The sequence below is a fragment of the Notamacropus eugenii genome, chromosome 4 (genome assembly GCF_028372415.1).
Source record: "Notamacropus eugenii isolate mMacEug1 chromosome 4, mMacEug1.pri_v2, whole genome shotgun sequence".
Classification (NCBI taxonomy): Eukaryota; Metazoa; Chordata; class Mammalia; order Diprotodontia; family Macropodidae; genus Notamacropus; species Notamacropus eugenii.
In genome coordinates, this window is record NC_092875.1 from 209,066,352 (window position 1) to 209,081,910 (window position 15,559).

At 38.0% G+C, this 15,559-nt stretch overlaps 1 protein-coding gene across 2 annotated transcripts in view; it reads right to left on the bottom strand.

Annotated features, from left to right (window-relative positions):
- CNDP2 (carnosine dipeptidase 2) overlaps positions 1–15,559 on the bottom strand; it is a 35,904-nt gene continuing 20,345 nt past the window's right edge. For both annotated transcript variants that reach the window (XM_072604094.1, XM_072604093.1), the window contains exons 5-12: positions 13,008–13,096; positions 10,405–10,605; positions 9,278–9,362; positions 7,827–7,987; positions 4,341–4,505; positions 3,327–3,468; positions 2,311–2,458; positions 1–998 (exon numbers count right to left, since the gene is read on the bottom strand). In XM_072604094.1, coding sequence (XP_072460195.1) covers positions 932–998; positions 2,311–2,458; positions 3,327–3,468; positions 4,341–4,505; positions 7,827–7,987; positions 9,278–9,362; positions 10,405–10,605; positions 13,008–13,096 — 1,058 coding nt within the window. In that variant the 3' untranslated portion in view covers positions 1–931. The remainder of the gene's footprint in view (positions 999–2,310; positions 2,459–3,326; positions 3,469–4,340; positions 4,506–7,826; positions 7,988–9,277; positions 9,363–10,404; positions 10,606–13,007; positions 13,097–15,559) is intronic.

The window sequence follows — 15,559 nt, forward strand, 5'->3', positions numbered from 1 at the left end:
TTATAAGCGCCCATGTAATATTTTTATTTAGCAGCACATACATGAAAAAACAAAGGAATTATCCTGGCTAAGTTCAGTGTAGGTCTGTTTTCTAAAGACAGTAAAGTCCAATTGTCAAAATCTTGAAGAGAACTGATGACACAACGGCTATGCAGCGAGAGAACGAGATATTGACAAAGCAAAGTGATCACTTTAATTTCTATCATACTCTTCAATATTTCCCTTATAAAACAACACATTAGGTCAATCAGCTTAAAATAAGGAAGACAGAGACAAGGAATAAATATATAATAACCACTGCCCAATACATCAAGTCCTATTACTGAAGACAGCCCATCAATTAAATAACATTTCTTTTTGAGGACTTAATTTTTTTAGATCAGGGATTCTTCACTTGGGGTTCAAGAACAGATTTCAGAGGGTCTGTGACCTTGAATGGGAAAAAAAAATCTTATTTTTCATTAACCTCTAGCTGAAATTTAGCATTTTCTTCAATTATGACTGCAGGAAATAAAACATTACTCTGCTTCACCAGACTGCTCAAAAGGTCCATGACACAGAAAAGGTTAAGAGTTCCTGTTTTAGATGGAATATTCATTCTGGGAAAAAAAAAAAGTAGTTTTGTAGCAAGTTCAGAAAAAGTTCAGCTGAGATAAGAATATGTAAACTAAGAGACCCTTGTCGGAGCTTGGGAATTAAATATAAATATTGGTCAGCCTTATGCCTTCCAGTGGTTCAATTTTTATATAACAGTGTACAGAACTCTGGTATAACAGCGCATGTTCAAAGCTTTTATAGGTGCCTGCTTTTTTATGAAAGGAAAAGAGAAAAATAAGAGGTCTGCTATTAATTAGAAAAATGGCCCAATAACCAGATTAACCAACTTTCCATTTAGATATCACTCTCCAAAGTGGGGAATAAAGTATACGGCTCAGTCCAGTTGAGACACTTCATAAAGGTATGCACCCAGCATTTTGGTCCCTTCTATGTAGTTATGCCTAAAGGAAAACAAGAGAGGGTTATCAAGTTGGTTACTGACCTAAAATTCAACAGGTATAGTCTGTGCAGAGCACACACTTATATTTTACTCCTAGGACCAGCAAAGCATTCCAAATATGCCAATAATACATGAGAAATACAATCAGAGAAACTTTTGATAAGTGGCAGGTTTAAGAGAGGCAGGCAAAAAAAAAAAGCCTAGGCTAAGCCCTATATTTAAAAACCAAGATCTCTTTTCTTCATGAAACCAAATTTGCCTCACCATACATCTCATTGTTTTTATCACTCAACATACAGGTGAGAAAGAAGAGGTAGGAAGCAACCTCAACTGGTTAGAGAATTAAAGTTACATCTTCCTTTTCTTTCCTCTACTTCTCAAAAGTTGAACAGGGAGGAGCAAAGGAATCAAAAAAGGGTCCTGAGCTCCATAAAGGCTTGTCTAGTCTATGTCAATAAAGTGCTTGAGATTACTTAGAAGTTTCTAGAGCCTATGGAACTAAATGTAGCTATTCAGAACATCTCCATGATAATAATAAATGGTATTAAATCAATTTAGAAGTCTGAAAAGTATATTTGTTTAATTCTACTTGGGCCAACACTCTAGTTTAAGAGTCAATATCTACCCAAAGGACTTTTCTAAGACTACACCGCTGGAGTATTGATATGTTTTGAGAGGTTCAGGGACCCCTCAAGGACCAAAGTACAGGAAAGGATCATCCGGAATGAATTCACGGACTCAAGCATTCTTTAAGTCAAGTTGGCAAAGGTTTATTGTAAATGTTAATATGGCAGGTAAAGCTCCTCAGGGAACTTTCAACTTAACAGGAATGACATACTAATTGGGTGATATAACATACAACCTTGGTCACAGGCTCACTACTGGAAACCGGGGTGGGGGGAGATGTGTTCCTAAGTGGTGTATTTTTGGTCTATTATGTCTGTGGCAAGACAGATCTGAGAGTTGATACCCATGGCTTGACCTCTGGATTGTATATGATAAACTGTGGGAATCAATACATGATACTTCTGCTGGTACAAAGATAGTCTTGTTTTTACAAGGGAAATTCTACAGAGGGCAGCTTGTAACAGGGAAAGACAGTTTGTTTTACTGTGACCCACTTATGAGTTATTGCTAGGCATAGTGTCCTTCAGCTGGGAAGAAAACTGTCAGGGATAGTGTTTTGAGTAGGGAGAAAATGTGACCTTGGAATTGGGATCCAAGCATAAGCACCCCATCAGCATCATGGAGGAAGAAATATAATTCTAGACTGAGACATATAATCACCTGTTCCTAGGCCCCTTCAGACTTACCTGTTGAGTTTTTCATTTTGTGAATGAGCACCATCATCTGCTGATCCGACAGGCAGCAGCATTACATTTTTACCTGTGGCCTCTTGGAAGGTCAAGGTCACAGGAATACTGCCCCCTTCTCTGGTCAAGTCTGGTTCAACACCAAAAACTGAGAGGAATGTGGAAAAATAGTTAAGTCTTTTCTTTTAAAAGAAAACAAAAAATGTTACTAATGTTGATTTCTATAACCCAAGCCATAATATTTTAATCACTGTATTCTGGGCCAGCGCTTCAAGAGCGGTGAAGTATGGACCACTCAGAAGTCAAGCTGGGATTTGGGGGATAGGGGATGTCAAACATCTTAAGCAACCACTAGTAAATCAATTATGAAAGAGTGTATATATACACTTCTTCCTGCCTGAGGAAACTGGATACCAGGGACTAAGAGAATGACCTTGTGGAAGCTTTGGTGAAATTAAAAGCAAAGAAAACCCTCTCTTAAATAAAAAATCAATAAAAGCCACCTGTATTGCCGGAAGGAGTTCCCATGCTGAAGACAGCATGAATTTTTCAAAACACTAAAGAAAGAAGCAGTGTAATGTAACAATTGATTACCTTACTGTAGCATAATGGATAGAAGGCTAGTCTTAGAGTTAGGAAAGTCTGGGGTTCATGTTGCACCAGCAGAATATGGTATACTACCTGTGTTACCCTGGGCAAGTCATAACCTGCCAGTGTTCCAGACAATGCTCTGAGACTCTTAGCTGCAGATCTGTATCAATGGAAGGTATTTCCTCAGTGGAGCTCTCTACCCAATGAAAGCACAGAGCCCGCTTAGGATTATAAGGGTGGATACCTTTATGGATGACTAGGCTACAAAGCCAGCACCCGGGGCTTGATTCTGGTTTGCCAGGGGCTTTTCCTTCTCAAGGGTTCAAAAGAATTACACTCATCTGTTCCACTGCTGGCCTGACAGTGCTGTGAGCCCACAAGCTCAGAAGTCAGTCACTGACCTACACCGAGGAAGTATTTCTGACCTCTTTTTAGGGCTTTTCTCCCAGCCAGGTAATGAGGATGATTGAAGTCGGACACCCAGGGTTTTCCACCATGGCCCATGTAAGCTTTGAATTTGTTGGGGCTCTTCAGTTCAGCAAACTTTGTATTCAAGTAACTTATAACCTTTGGCACACATAAAAAATATGAACAGTTAATCATAAACTTGACACTAACTAGGATTCGCAATTAACAAATACTGGGTTTTGACTTCCCTATTCAATATTGTTCTTTGCAGATGTCAACTGTGAATGTCACTAAATTATTAAGTTCATTTCACTAAAGGCCAAAACAATGGTAATATTTTAATTATCTCAAAGTAACTTAAATAGTACTGACACCCCACACACAAGGCCTAGGAATGGACGATTATATTGGCATGAAATTATATTAGTTTTCATACTTTAATTAGGCAACCATCAAGCACAAATCCTTTTGCTTCACTTTCCACTAAGCAAAATTTACAAAACATTTATTTTGTTTATAAATGACCTTTCACCATTGGTATGTTCTTCTTCATCATTAACACAGAATGTGTTACAGCAGAATATATATTTGAGAGCTCTAAATCTTCACTACAAACCTCGGTGTATTTCAGCAATACAATCAGAGGCTATATTTTGTATTTCATAAATATAAGTTCAATGGTATTGATAGTACCTTATTTGAGCAACTGTTTGTATATACTTTATATGTAAGAACACATTTATATTGGCTGTATTGGATAATTTTTCATTTTATACAGTACCTAAATACGGTACTAAAATTTGGTAGTTAATTATTATTAGTCATTAGTTATTTATTTACTCATTCATTTCTACATTCATGACCTGCTCCTAATTAATTTCCAACAACTGAGTTTGGGGAAGCTAAAAGTTGGAACCCTGAAGTCTTAGGTTTTAAAAAATTTACATCAGCAAACCTAATAAATTTCATTTCTGATTATCAGAAAACTGGATAATCATTTTTATTTCACAGCACACCCCATCCCAAAATACCTGTTTTTCAACAACCTCAGGTACCATATCTGGCACCAATCTTATTGAGAATTTGCCAATCACTTTCCTAGGAATCACAGTTTTAGCTCCTGTTCCAGAGAAGGCTCCTTCAATTCCATGGAGAGACAGGGATGGATATCTCCATCTGTGCATTAAGATTTTTTCCTATAGGAGAAAGACCACATCCTTAATGGAGTTAAAGAAAGTAACATCATTTCTTGCTTTGGCTTCAAATGCAAATGCTGAGAAAAGCCAGTCACTTGCTTCTAGAGATAGGAAATGAAAATCAGATACTTGATACGTACATAGAGCCTTTCTTCATTCACTTGGTGAAAAATCTGAATCCAGTGACATCCACTGTCATAAGACTCTGGAGCCAGATCTGTAGCCACAATTATCCAAGAATTTTGTAGCTACTGTATATCCTATAGAGCCCAGTGAAATATATTATGCTAGATAATATACCTATCTTCCACTATACCCCAATGCCTTACCAAAGTGTGCAGGTAACTATGACTTCTTGAGGGCTATGACAAGAAGCATGAACTCTAGCAGAGTATACCAAGTTGGGAAAGAAGATTATAAACTAAGCTGTGTATTTAGGATTTATATCTTCACTGGGTCAGCCTAAATCTGTAAAGGTATTTCCCCATAATGTTGGCCACCAAGTAATAAATTTCTGAAACTTGTGAAGCCCATGTAATAATGTCACATGTAAAATGTGACAGTGGGGATCTGCACTGGATGGAAGTGGAACCCAAAGTGACAAAAAAAATCAAAAGTGTTACAGTTTGGAAACATATGTTAGGCTGAACATACTCTGTTGAAATGAGATTGAGATTTTTCTCCTCAAATAAATTAAGATTTTAATCAACAACAAAGGCAGTATGGTGTAACGGACATAGCATAAAGTCTAAAAGCTAGGATAACCTGGGTTTGAGTACCACCTCTGACGCAAACTGGTTATGTGACGTTGGGCCAATTCAAGCTTATAAGTTGCAGAAGGTGCTAACTAGTATAGGTTAAAGGGAGTTTCCCTCACCTGATAATACCCTTATGAAATGAAATCACTTATCTGGTGATTCCTAATCATCGATAAAACCAAACGAAATGACCATATCTATATGACCATAAATGAAATTCAATTATACCCATACAATATGCCTTCCCCTATTAAGCTTCCTCCATGAGCCTAAAAGGAAAAAGTGAGTGTGTGTGTATGTACATTGTATAATCCATAACTATCTCTAATGCTAATTTTGCACATCAGAATGAGAGTGGACAAATAGCTGGCCTCAGAGCCAGGAAGAGCTGAGTGCAAGCCCTGTCCTGGACATGTACTGTAATGTGGGATAAGTCATTGCCCTTCTTAGTATTCTGGGCAACCTTCTAAGGCCTGACCTGCGTTGGTAGTGGGAATGTCCTCAATCAAGAGTTCCTGATCCCAAAGAAATGATGGGTCCAGTACTGTCTCTAGCCTATTCTGGAATATATCCAGAGGAAGTAACCATAGTGGTAGGAAAATTTGTAAACATAACTATACAAAGATCAATTGAAGAAACTAGGTATGTTTATGTTGAAGAAAAGATGACTTGGAGGGAGGAGGTGAGAAACAAGATTATGTATTCAGAATATTTGAAGACTGTCATGTAAAAGAGGCAGACCTTTGGGTTTGTTTTTTTTTTTGGCCCCAACAGGCAGATTTAGGATTAATGTAAATTAGGAAGACACAGACTTTTAGTATAACACAAGGAAAAATTTCTTAACTGGAACTATCCAAAATGGCCACGAGCAGCCTGAAGGGGTATTCAGTAAGTTCTTGGTCACCAGAGGTTTCAAAAAGACACCCACCCCCATCAAGCCTCAGCCTGGAATCTGTATTCACTGGGGCCAGACCCTGAAGGCCCTTGTGACTCAGCAATGCTATAATAAATCCTAAAGAAGGGATAGCAGAGGAAAGAACAATGGGGACCATGGGCTAAGCACCACCAACCTGGATTTTGTACAGTGGTTTCTCAAGATGAAATGCCATATTTTTATTAAGGAAGCTAAAGGAAATAATTATCATCATGCCTGGCATTGAGGGCAGACAGAAAGCATTAGGGATAAGTACTGTAACATTTTTGTCAGGTACACCAGTACAAATCTTCCCTCCCCATTTCTAAAGCTTCAGTCAATACTACTGGTTTTAAGAACATACCCTACATCAGAACACTGACAGGACAGGCATCTCAACAGCAGATGAAGTCACCTGGGGATTGGCAGGATTAGAGAGTGGGGAGAAAGGCACAATCAATCCTGTCTGAGATGCAGGAGGCTTCGGTACGGTTCACTACTAGTTACTAGCTTATTGGATGTTCTTTGGTAAACGACAACTACTTCATGTCTCAATTTCTCCTCTGTGAAAACAGGTTAGTGCTCACTTTGAATGATAGCATTTAGGATTAATAAAACCGTCACTAGAGGACTTAGAGATCCTTGAATAAAGATATTCTATTATCTTAGAATATCTCACATATCCAGCTATGCAAAAAAACATTTACCACGATGGAATAGAAATTTTATGTTGGCACTGACAGAGTGCACATCTGAAATACGCAGCAGCCTCAGTCTAATGGAGGATCGCTGCACTGATAAAACCTTTGCCTAGACAGAATCATTAAATTTCAGCCTTACAATATACCTTAGAAATCATGTAAGCCAACCTCCTGATATTAGAGATAGGCAGCTGAACCAGGGAGCCTGATTTATCCAAGGTCACATGACTGGGATTAAAACCCAGGTCTCCTGACTTCTAAGCCAGTTTCTACAAAGCCATGCTGTCTCCAGGATTTATTTCTGAAATAGTCTATCAGCTTTGAAAGATTTTTACTATCAAAGGACTTTCTATTACTATAAATGCAAAGATTATAGGTTAGGGCCCTTTAAAGAAACTGAGAGACCAACATTAGAAACTAGAAAGTTGGTATTCTGTAGTTTAGCCTTAAAAAAAGGACTCAATGATCCCTGCTGCTTCTATAAGGATTTGAAATGACACTAAAATAAACATCCAACCTAAAGAAAAAATTAAAAGATGATACTAGCAAGGCAGGGAAAAATAAAATTCTTACAAGAAACACAAAAAATCCTTTATTGAAATGAGAGAAACCACCATAAACCAAGAGCTAGACCTGTTAGCAGAAACAAGCCAGAACTTCAATTCTGAAGCTGTAATGGACCACATGGAGAGTTATGAGAGAAGCCATGGAAGACTACGTCATAGGCCGTAGTGAAGGATCCCTGTTCAAGGATCCTGAAATTGATTATACTCATTTTCTCTGCTAGTCTCCTGTGACTCAAGCAGTGCCAAGGTAGAAATTCTGTTTGTTTTTCTGGCTCTCTTTGCTTTTTAGCACTCACAAATATAGCAGTTACCAAAGGTCAGGCCTCAGGATCTCAGGGACAATTAAGTTGTCTCAACAAGAAAGAAGAGTCAGCATACCATACCTTTGAATCATGTAGAAGTGTCTCTGCTCCTACATCTTTTGCATATTCTTCCAAGTCAAAGTCAATCTTTTCATATTGTAAGAGCTCCTCATCAGTAACAGGAGCCACTGCTTCATTAATACCAGGGATGAGAATGTGTCCCGTTCTGTCCACCAAGCAGCCTGGAGAAAAATGACACAATATTAAAAGTCCTCCATGAACAACCAATACTTTACCACAGTGCCTGGCACACAATAGACAGCTGATAAATGATTGCTGACTTGAGTATGCCACTTTTTAAGTTCTCTGATACCTCACTATAGTATAAAAGTATATGTGAATTTCTGAAGACCATGCCAATGGAGCACAAGCTTTGGGCAGGTCCAACCAAGGTGGAAAAATTATGAGCATGACAAAGTAAGGAAAGGTCCAGCTTAGCTGAGTTCAGAAACATTAATCATCAGACGGTCAGCCACAAATGATCAGAATTTTGACCACAGCAGTTCATAAAAGAGGGCAGTTAGATGGAACAGTAGATAAGAGTGCCAGACTCTTCTTCCTATGTTTAAATCCAGCTTCAGACCATAGGCAAGTCACTTAACCATATTTGCCTCAGTTTCCTCATCTGTAAAATGAGCTGGAGAAGGAAATGGCTAACCACTCGAGTATCTTTGCCAAGAAAATCTTAAATAGGATGACAAAGAGTCAGACATGACTAAAAACAACTAAACAACAATAATAACTCATACCTACTAAAGTAGATAAGGACCGTGCCCTGCATCAGTAGAGAGAGTACTCTCCATGGATACAGTCAGATTTTTTTGAAGTATAACTACATTTAATAAAAAAAATATACTGTGCTGAATCCTTAAGAGTCATACCACTCAGAGTGAGAGGGAAAGGATTCACAGAACCACAGAACCAATGGAAGCTGTGACATTGTCAGTGCAGCATAAGTCTTGAAGTGATGCTAACATTACACCGACAGCCACAGGAATGACAAACACTATACAAAAGTCCAAAAGACTTCAGTCTTTTTTCGAAAAAGGAAACGATGTTTTACAGAGGTCATGGCTGTGGTAAACAGGCTCTAGTTCTGGAAGCCGAGCTTCCTTGCTCTGTTGTTCCAGTAGTGAACAACACTAAGGGCCAAAAAAGGCCTGTACAAAAATGCAGCTCACCAAGATTGTGTGAAAGTGCAATACAGTTGAATTACGATAATTTGGTGAACCAAGGTACACATGTAAGTACGCTCCTGGTAAACTTTCAACAGTATACACACACAAATCACTGCTGAATCTCACTCAAACTTTTTCCTCCAAATCAACAAATACTTACTGAGTATCAATCACATTCAAAAAAAGAAAAAATGAGATGTTTAGAATGGACCATTCTGGTTAAAGTAACTTCTGCTTTAATGTAAATAAATGATTGATTATGCTTTGTTAATATCCCTTGGTAAATGGACTTACCCATCAGAGTAATGAGATCTGACATGGCTTCATGCACTGAACCACCATACACACCAGAATGAAGGTCTTTGTCGGAGCATTCCACCTGGTTTGAAAAAAGCATATTCTTATTGTTATGCATGGTGGGGGAACTTTAAAAAAGATGAGTGGAAACTATATTTGTTCATGAGAAAAAACTGCTCTCCCCAACGTAAAGTCATGCATTCCTCAAATTAGGAGGCTTTAATGAGACCTGAAAACTATGACACAAAACCCTGAAAGATGTAACTATTTTTCATAGAAGTTTCCATTTACTTTTCAACTCCCCTGGCATGAAGGGAGGCAAACAGTTTCAAAATGTGATTCCACATTTTTACACTAACACTTCAGTTACCTTGTACAGACAATGAAGAGTTCCACATAAACTTATGTTTTCGGGAAAATTCTGTTAATTCTTTAAATGATATAACAGTTCTTTGGTGAATTATATGCTTCCCTACTTCTCCATGCTAAACAAAATTTAATCTTGATAATTTAACATCATTTCAGAATAGTCATTCATCTGACAGACACCTGTCCATTACTGTACTATGACAACTTATGCTGGAGTGCCTATCCCCATACCAAAGAGTTGTTCTTGCTTTTTTGTTTCCTCATGAAGAGACTTTTTTCTTCTGCTTCGGTGATGATAATTCATGACCCTGCTCCTATCCTATGTACGATGCCACTTTGGCTGTCTGCTAAGCTCTCCTCTGCTTCTCTTTTATCTTTCCTTGTTGTATGTCTCGTCTACTTTCCCACCAAGCAGTAGAGGGTCTCCAGTTAGGGAGAGTGCTGGCCCCTAAGCTGGTGAATTTCATCCATCTTATTCCACTGGGAGAAATCTCTGGCTTTCAGGCTATTTTCTTTCTTTTGTTGTCAGAGATGATAACTTTGTCTTTTTTTAACCTATTTTGGATGACTGACATAGCCAGAAGCCTAACCTCTGTACAACAGAGATATCCAGGACATGAATACAACCCAACAGTTGTTTGGGTAAATCTATAATCACGATGCTATAATATCAAATACATGCATTCTTCTTAATAACATGGGGGGAACAGGAGAGATGGCCAATGGGTTAGAAAAGATGAAACTCAGAAGCCTACCTCTATAAAAAAATAGCAAATTCCTCTGAGGCCATACGTAATACAGGGCTTCTTTTTCCCCAGCCAGTAGTTGTCAGAGATACAAACATAATCCACATCTTTGAAGAAAGTATCTTTCTTGGAGAAAATCAAGTCATCCAGGCCTTCAGAACCAGATTCCTCCATGCCTTCTAGACAAAATTTGACATTGACAGGGATATCCTTTGGAAATAAAATAAGAAATCTTAGTAAAAATCCAGCTTTTGGCTATTTTTGAAGTCTTAGGTGCGTTACAGAGAAAAAATGTTTCAAAACCACAAATTTTTATACTCATGCTTTTGGATATCTAAGATAGAGCTGCCAATGTTGCAAATACCATTACAGTGATCATAAATCTCAGACTTTTTGGGAGAGTTTATATTTCAAGAGAAGAAACTAAATTTGTAAAATAAAATTGCAAAAAGAGTATCCTTTTCAGACCATATGTTGCATTTTGTTTCTGAAAATATGGTTACCACACAAAGAACTAGTACCAGATTCCCTTATAGATCTATCCCTGCCCTGATACAGTTAATCAACAAATGTGCAAGTAGGAAATGTCCCCAACATAGTGTTTTTAAAAATTAATTCTTATTCTGAATTTAATAAACACCAAACAAAATGAACATCTACATATACAAGGTAGAAGAGAAAGAGGCCTGCATATGAATGGGCAGATCTCTACTCTGTACAGCTTGCTCTCCTTCCCAAAGTTAAAACAAACTCAACCTGAAGTTTTCAAAGTTATCCTTATACAACTCATTTTTAAAATAAAAGCAAGGTCATAAAATAATTACTACTGGTTTGTCACTTATAGTATAAGAGCCACTCGATTCAAAGATGGGTAAAATTCTTTCCTTTAATTTACAACTCTCCTCTTAGACGCTAAACAAGCATTTATCTGAAAGTTTTCTGCTACAAAGATCAATAATAATATAAAACAGCATCATCTTACATTTGTAAAATTCCTTATATTTTTCAAAGTGGTTTCATATTATTAATTCTCACAAAAATCCTGTGAGACAGGCAGGAAAAAAGCCACAAAGCTGTAGAGCCTCATTGTTCTGGCTAGGCCAATGCTCCAGTTTATACTATCTGACTTTCTAATCCACTCCAACAAGTATTTATTAAGCACCTAGCATATATAAAGAACCATGTTAGGCACTGCAGATACAAAGAAAAAACCTGAAAAATAGCATTTGTCTGCAAGAAATTAAGATCCTTTACTATGTTACTCTGATGTCAGTGGTTACTCAAATATTATAGGTATGCTTTGGTTTAAGGAAATACAATGCTCAAATAACTAGCCTTCAAAACAGACAAATTAATGGGTTTATATTTATATTATGGGAGAATTTAATATAGGGCTTCTGTAGATTCACAGTTTCCTCAATGTATTAAAAGTATTATTTAATGTATGGCTATAGCCAGCAGAACTGGAAGGATGAGTGCAGAGAGCCATAAGTGTTCTACAAGAAGGTCAGCCCTTGTGAACAGTGGGGATTCCTTTCATGTATAAGTTAAGACTAGATGACTACTGAGATCATATTCTCTCAAATTCTTTAATTATATAATGATGACTCAGACTTCAAGCTAAGTACTGTCCTTTGTCAAGCTGTTTAACTTCTCTAGGACTCATCTTCCTAATGTTAATAGGGAGTAGAATTACATGATTTCCAAATTTCCCACGGGGTCTAAAATTCTACAACTCACAAAAATTATTTACCTAAATTTTCATGAAAACACCAGTTACATGAGTGATACAATAGAAATGGATTAGGAGATAGGAGATTTAGATTAGTCCCACTTATGCCAGTAAATAGTCATGCAATTTTAGTTAATTTAACCTGTGCCTTAAGATTTCACATTCAAAAATTAAGAGAATGAGAAAAGGTGATCTTTTAAAGTTCCTTCCAGTTCTAACTAACCTCCTAGGATTCTATAAGTTAGCAAGTAATATTGGGCAGGTAGGTGGTGAAATGGAGAGATAAGAGTGTCAGGTCTAGCATCAGAAATACTCATCTTCCTGATTTAAAATCTGGTCTCAGACACTTACTAGTTGTGTGACTGTGCAAGTCACTTAACCCTGTTTGCTTCAGTTTCTTCATCAAGAAATAGCAAACCACTCCAGTATCTTTGCCAAGAAAACCCCAAATGGGGTCAATGAAGAGTCAGACACAACTGAAAAACGACTGAACAATAAGAGCAAGTAAAACTGAATCAACATGAAGTACCCAAAAGCCAAGTAACTTATCCATAACATTGGACAGTACACAGCAATTTCTTGCAAGTTACTAGAACCACAAGAATGTGAGTTATAATTCAACTCTGTATAATTCAACACTTTTGCTGGCTCTTCAGTACTATCATTTCTGAACCACAGTAAAAGTTAAATTTTAACTTTAACTAGAAGTTAACGGAGAAAAAAAAGCATAGTCATTTGAGTTATTGCTGACACACAGAGTTGTGTTTCAAACTCCAAGGACTCAGTCTTTACCAGGAATTTCACAGTGGGGAGGATTATTCATGTACTGCTTAGATAGAAAGTAAGGTGCACTCGGCATAAAGGGATATGGTTGACATACCTGATTTATTTGCTGAAAAGCTTCCAGGGCATTTAGCCAGCCAAGTACTGGTCCCTTGTCATCAGTTGCACCTCTTCCATAGAGTTTTCCTAGAAGAAGCATGAGTAAATTTGTGGGAAATCATGATTACAATGATTGAAGGGACCCCAACATCTTGACTCTTGAATATAGATACCCTGACTTTCTTCTCTAAATCAGAAGCAGCATTAATTTCATTCCATTAGGAGATCATTGCTATTCTGAACTATCATTAACAAGGGACTGTCTAGTATCTATGGATATGTCAGATGTCCATAATCAGGGCCCCTAGGTGACAGGTACAGAATTAACCAGTGTTGTGGACAATGGGTCATAATATTACCTTATTGATACACAAAGTTAATCCATGATTCATCTCTTACAAAACCATGTCTTTTCTGCCCTCTCTTTCTTCCTTAACACAGTACACTTCCACATGGAAGACACTGACATTTTGTGAAATGAACATCAGATAGAAATGATAAATGCTTATGCCAGTTATTCTGTGAATACGTTAAAATGCAACTTGGGTATATTACTTTAATTATTACTTTAATTAATGTGATTACTAATCACATTTTTAATAAATTTGTAATATCCATTTTGTCTCCACACTTGTTTCTATTAGAACTATTCACTGAGAGTTGCCTATGGCCAAAGGACATCAGACAAGCTGCCAAGGAGAGAGCTGAATGAGACAGAAAGAATGGTCCTGCTTTGACACCAGTGGTCAATCATGGGTTTATGTTTGCTTTCCTATTTGAGAGGCTAAGTTTAGTTAACTGTAATTGCACCGGTGCAGAAATGCTTCAGTTCAGGATAGGTAGTAGTTGGTGATATGGCTCTCTTCAGCTTGGATCCACCACCACTAAAACCACACACATAAGATTTGGACTTGGGCTGAAATGGTATGGCAAGGTGGAAAGCACGCTTGATTTGGATTTTAACCTTGTCTCTGCTATGTGCTTACTCTATGTGGCTTAGGCAAGTACTTTACCAGAATGCTGGGCCTGATTTATAAAAGGAGGCCCTGGACAAGGTGACCTGTGAGATCCCTTCTAATTCTAAACTTGTGATCCTATGAAATTGGTTAATATACATCCCATTGTTTTCCTTCTCTAAAAAGCTGAAAGTACAATCTCTGTACCAAACTGGGCTGGGGACTAACAGATGGATAGAAGTTGTGAGAACAGTAACCATGACACTCTTGAGAACTAAACCACGGCCACCTACACACACCAACGCTTTTGCTGTATTTACGTTCACTACTATCTTTTGTTAGTCCCTTTACTTACTTACTTTCCCCACTGTTAAAACGTTTTACTTGGTCAATGCAGGCTGATTCACCTATTCCCAGTAAGCAGAAGGAAAAAGGAGCCTCCTATTGCAGAAGTGTCCCAAAGGATCTATATGAGTAGGGTGGGGGGTAATGGTAATTTAAATGGGAAAATCTTTCCTATTCATTAATAGGCCCATGTGACCTGCTTAAATCACATGGAAGCCTAAATCACATGTGGTAGGAGGAGCTAGTTGAATGAGTGGAACAGGAAGGGTGGAGCAGAACTGCCCTTAACCACTATGATAGTGGTTAAGGGCAGAGGGGAGAGGACACAGACAGGCACAGCTAGTTTTATGAGTGTTTGTATGTGAGAAGGTCCCAGCAGGGGGCAGGGGGAGACTTGGGAATGGCTTTGTCCCCTGAAGTGCTAATGTGCATTGACTATGATGGATTTGTCTTTCTGGTGTCTGAATAAATGTTCTTCTTCTGCCTTCTTCTATGTGAAGAGTCTGTTATACTTTGCGATTTAGAACTATGGTGGCATATTCATAGTCACCCTCGGTGCTGTGCATATTGCCTTGGTGACATGAACAGGGTCGCAGGGAATAAAATCTCTATTTGGAGGCAGAAAGATTTTAGAGGAAGAAACTGATATGGGAGGATTTACCTTATTCCTCCCTAGCAAGGGAATGGACTAAAAGAACTGGACCCTTTGAAAACTGGGAGCTGAGGTTACAGGAGGGAGAACCTAGAGATTTGGAAAGGTGTTTGCAAGCAATATCAATAAAACCAGGGAAAGAACTGGCAGGAATGTGTAGGAGAGGCTAGATTTTATCAACAGGTTGCCCTATTACGTGTAAAAGCAGAAACAAGCTGCTGAAGGAAAAAATTCAGATGAGAATTCTCAGTGTTTGGGCTTTCCTTTAAAAGAGCAAGCTGAAGGGTCTCAGGTGGTAGAAGAAAAAGCTGTTTATTTAGCTCATAAGAAGAGAAAAGCTGGCCAAAGAAGTGTGCATACAAACTTTGTACAGACCCAGTCTAGTTGTCATAGTGATGACTGCCAGGAGAGTATGTTAAAATGTAACAAAGTCAGAGTTGGAAAATGAAACAATGTTAGAGGGACAAGCTTTTCAGGCATAAGCACACACAATACTAAGGGGAAAACAGGAGAACCAGGGGGGCAACACAGTGTTTAGGAGATAACTGAGGATTTTGCTCAGCATGAGGTTATAAATATTTTGAGTTAGTTCACTCA